Genomic DNA, 2,547 nt, shown 5'->3' with positions numbered 1-2,547 from the left:
CCGCCTGCTGCTTAAATCCTGGCTGGTCTCATCAGTGGTATGAGGAACACCTGTGGAACAATAATTAGTGGCGCCGCCCAGAGGGCGGAACCAAAACCCAGATCCTCACATGTTTTAATTGAGCCAGAGCTTGAGGACTGAACATAAATGATCTTTATTGTGATACAGATTCCCAGGCACAAACACTGAACAAATTTTCTCGAACATATCAATGCTGGCACAAAAAGTGGGAATTCTATGATAAATGAGGAAAACTTACATTAAACAATACATTTATTGATTAAACAAAGTACATCAGAAATTGACAATATCTTATTTAGATATTTATTTTGTAAATTTAATACAATTTACATATTGTAAATTGTATTAAATATATATATATATATATATATATATATATATATATATATGTATGTATACAATAAATCTAAACTATTTAGCACAAGAGGTAAGTAACTGACACAGATGATCAATTTTCAAAATAGACAAACAGCAAAAATATTTATTCTTTCAATTAATCATTTTCACATCTGGCCAGCACAAGAAACTCAGAGAAAGACTGAAACTGAGAATTTAACAATAAAAATATCAAAATCTAAGAAAAACCATTACATTCTTTCAGTTCACATATGCAAAGAAAAAGTATCAGTATGTATCAGTTGGTAATTCATTTTGTTTTTATTTAACTTTGTTCTAATTCACATCAAACCCACTTTTTTAGCTAAGAATGAGGACAAGTGCTCCGCTCAGAAATTACATCTTTAATTGTTGGCATTATAACAGTTCTTGAGTTGTGTTATCAGGGGTTTGGGACGTTCTTTGGTTCACTTGCATTGGTTTCTTCATTCGACAAAGGAAGAACATTTTGTTTGAAGTAAAGGCATACAGGAGTGGATTCAGGCAACTATTTACAAATGTTACTGCTTCAGCTATTCTTCTGTTGTCGTCATAAAACTTTAGAAGTCCCTGATGTTCAAGACTATGAGCCGTAATGCCCAACAAATTTATGATAAAATATGGCAGCCACAAGATAAACAAGCTTACAATGATGCTGGTAATCAGTCGATTTGTCCAAGGATTGTTGAAAAATGCTGCTTGATTAATTTTCTTCTTTAGGTGAATGTATGAAAAAACCACAATAAAAAATAAAACAATTCCATACAGGGTCTCTGTCAGCAGCACACCTATCCACTGACCTTTAGAAAAACACACAGGTTGGCAGTCTTTCCACAGTCCATCTGTTTTCAGCTGTCGAACCACCAGAGAAGGGATGGACAGGATAAAAGCAACCAGCCAGAGCAGAACCAGCATCACTCTTATTTGTACTTGATTGCACTTCAGACGGTGAACCACAATAAGGTAACGCTGAATGCTTAATCCAGTCACAGTCAGCATGCTGCTACAAACACAGCAGTACAAAAAGCCTGCTAGAACCTTACAGGACACCAAGCCGAACATCCAGCCGTAGAGGAAAGTATAACTCCACAATGGAAGGGTCAGCAGACAGAGCAGGTCAGACACGGCCAGATTCAACAGCAAACTCTGGCTCAGTCTGGAAAGGTGTTTCCAGTTGGGCTTGAGAATAATTACTGCAATGTTTCCAGGAACTCCCACACTGAAGCAGAGAGAAAACAACACTGCAGGAACCAGACGACTTGAGTCCCAGGAAGGATGAGGCTGAACTCCTGGAGAAGAGGAGTTAGAAGTTGCCACAGTGGAATTTGGCTCAGCCATGCTGCGTCTTCTGGCAAGATTGAGCTCTGAACAACTGATGGTGGTCAATGTCATAAATTAAATGAGTCGAGAGTTCTCAAGAATTTTTGTGTCATTCCACTGAAATAGGAACTACAAAAAAAGGACATTTTGTTGCTGATTCAAAGGAACTAAGATCTTATCTCTTCATGACTGACTCATCAAGCTGACGTTGATCAAACTTCTTTACAGTTCATACCATACAATGAAATATAGTATAAAGGTAGTGATGCATAATACATCCAGGTGTGTCCCAGGAATGTACAACATACATGGGATGCATTTGAGATTAGCTTAGCTTGCACTAAAATGGTTGTCAACATTGTTTACCAAGAAACTTATTATGTAAATCATTTTATTTTGTACATTTGAAAGGTTTTGCATTCTGTAAGACTTTAGTTCCCGTCCAAGTTTGAATCTGTTGCTTATTACGTCAGTAGGTACGTTGTTTTCCCTTTTCTGTTCTGGATCATTGAATTTACTTTTTGCTCTGGTTTCTGTATCATTAATCTCTCTGAGTCTTCATTTTTCAAATCTGATCTAATCAACTTTATTTTTAAAGTTCGCTCAAAGCAAACAAAACTGCACAATGTGCTGTACAATAAATCCATTGTGAGGATCTGGGTTTGGCTCCGCCTTGTGGGCAGAGCCACTAATCATTCTTCCACAGGTGTTCCAGTTTCCCACTGATTAGANCCAGCCAGTACTTAAGCAGCAGGCGGGGATCAGATCTTCGCTGGAGCATCGAACCTTCTGGGTTAGATTCTCCGCCTCAGCGTCTAACCTAATTTATGC

The 2,547-nt window shown here is 37.7% G+C and overlaps 2 protein-coding genes across 2 annotated transcripts in view; one reads left to right on the top strand and one right to left on the bottom strand.

Moving 5' to 3' along the window:
- LOC108228668 (inactive serine protease 35) overlaps positions 1 to 2,547 on the top strand; it is a 13,773-nt gene that overhangs the window by 8,522 nt on the left and 2,704 nt on the right. The gene's annotated exons all lie outside the window — the stretch shown is intronic.
- On the bottom strand, positions 427 to 1,752 carry LOC108228669 (C-C chemokine receptor type 8-like). Its single transcript, XM_017404261.3, has one exon. It carries the CDS (start codon positions 1,732 to 1,734, stop codon positions 775 to 777), a length of 960 nt encoding a protein of 319 aa, XP_017259750.1. The 5' UTR covers positions 1,735 to 1,752; the 3' UTR covers positions 427 to 774.

Source organism: Kryptolebias marmoratus, linkage group LG19 (assembly GCF_001649575.2).
Source record: "Kryptolebias marmoratus isolate JLee-2015 linkage group LG19, ASM164957v2, whole genome shotgun sequence".
In the NCBI taxonomy this organism is placed as follows: domain Eukaryota; kingdom Metazoa; phylum Chordata; class Actinopteri; order Cyprinodontiformes; family Rivulidae; genus Kryptolebias; species Kryptolebias marmoratus.
This window is presented reverse-complemented; position numbering and strand designations above follow the sequence as displayed.

Bases quoted from the DNA above. Each gene is read 5' to 3' on its own strand.
- LOC108228669 (XM_017404261.3), bottom strand. From the start codon at position 1,734: ATGGCTGAGCCAAATTCCACTGTGGCAACTTCTAACTCCTCTTCTCCA.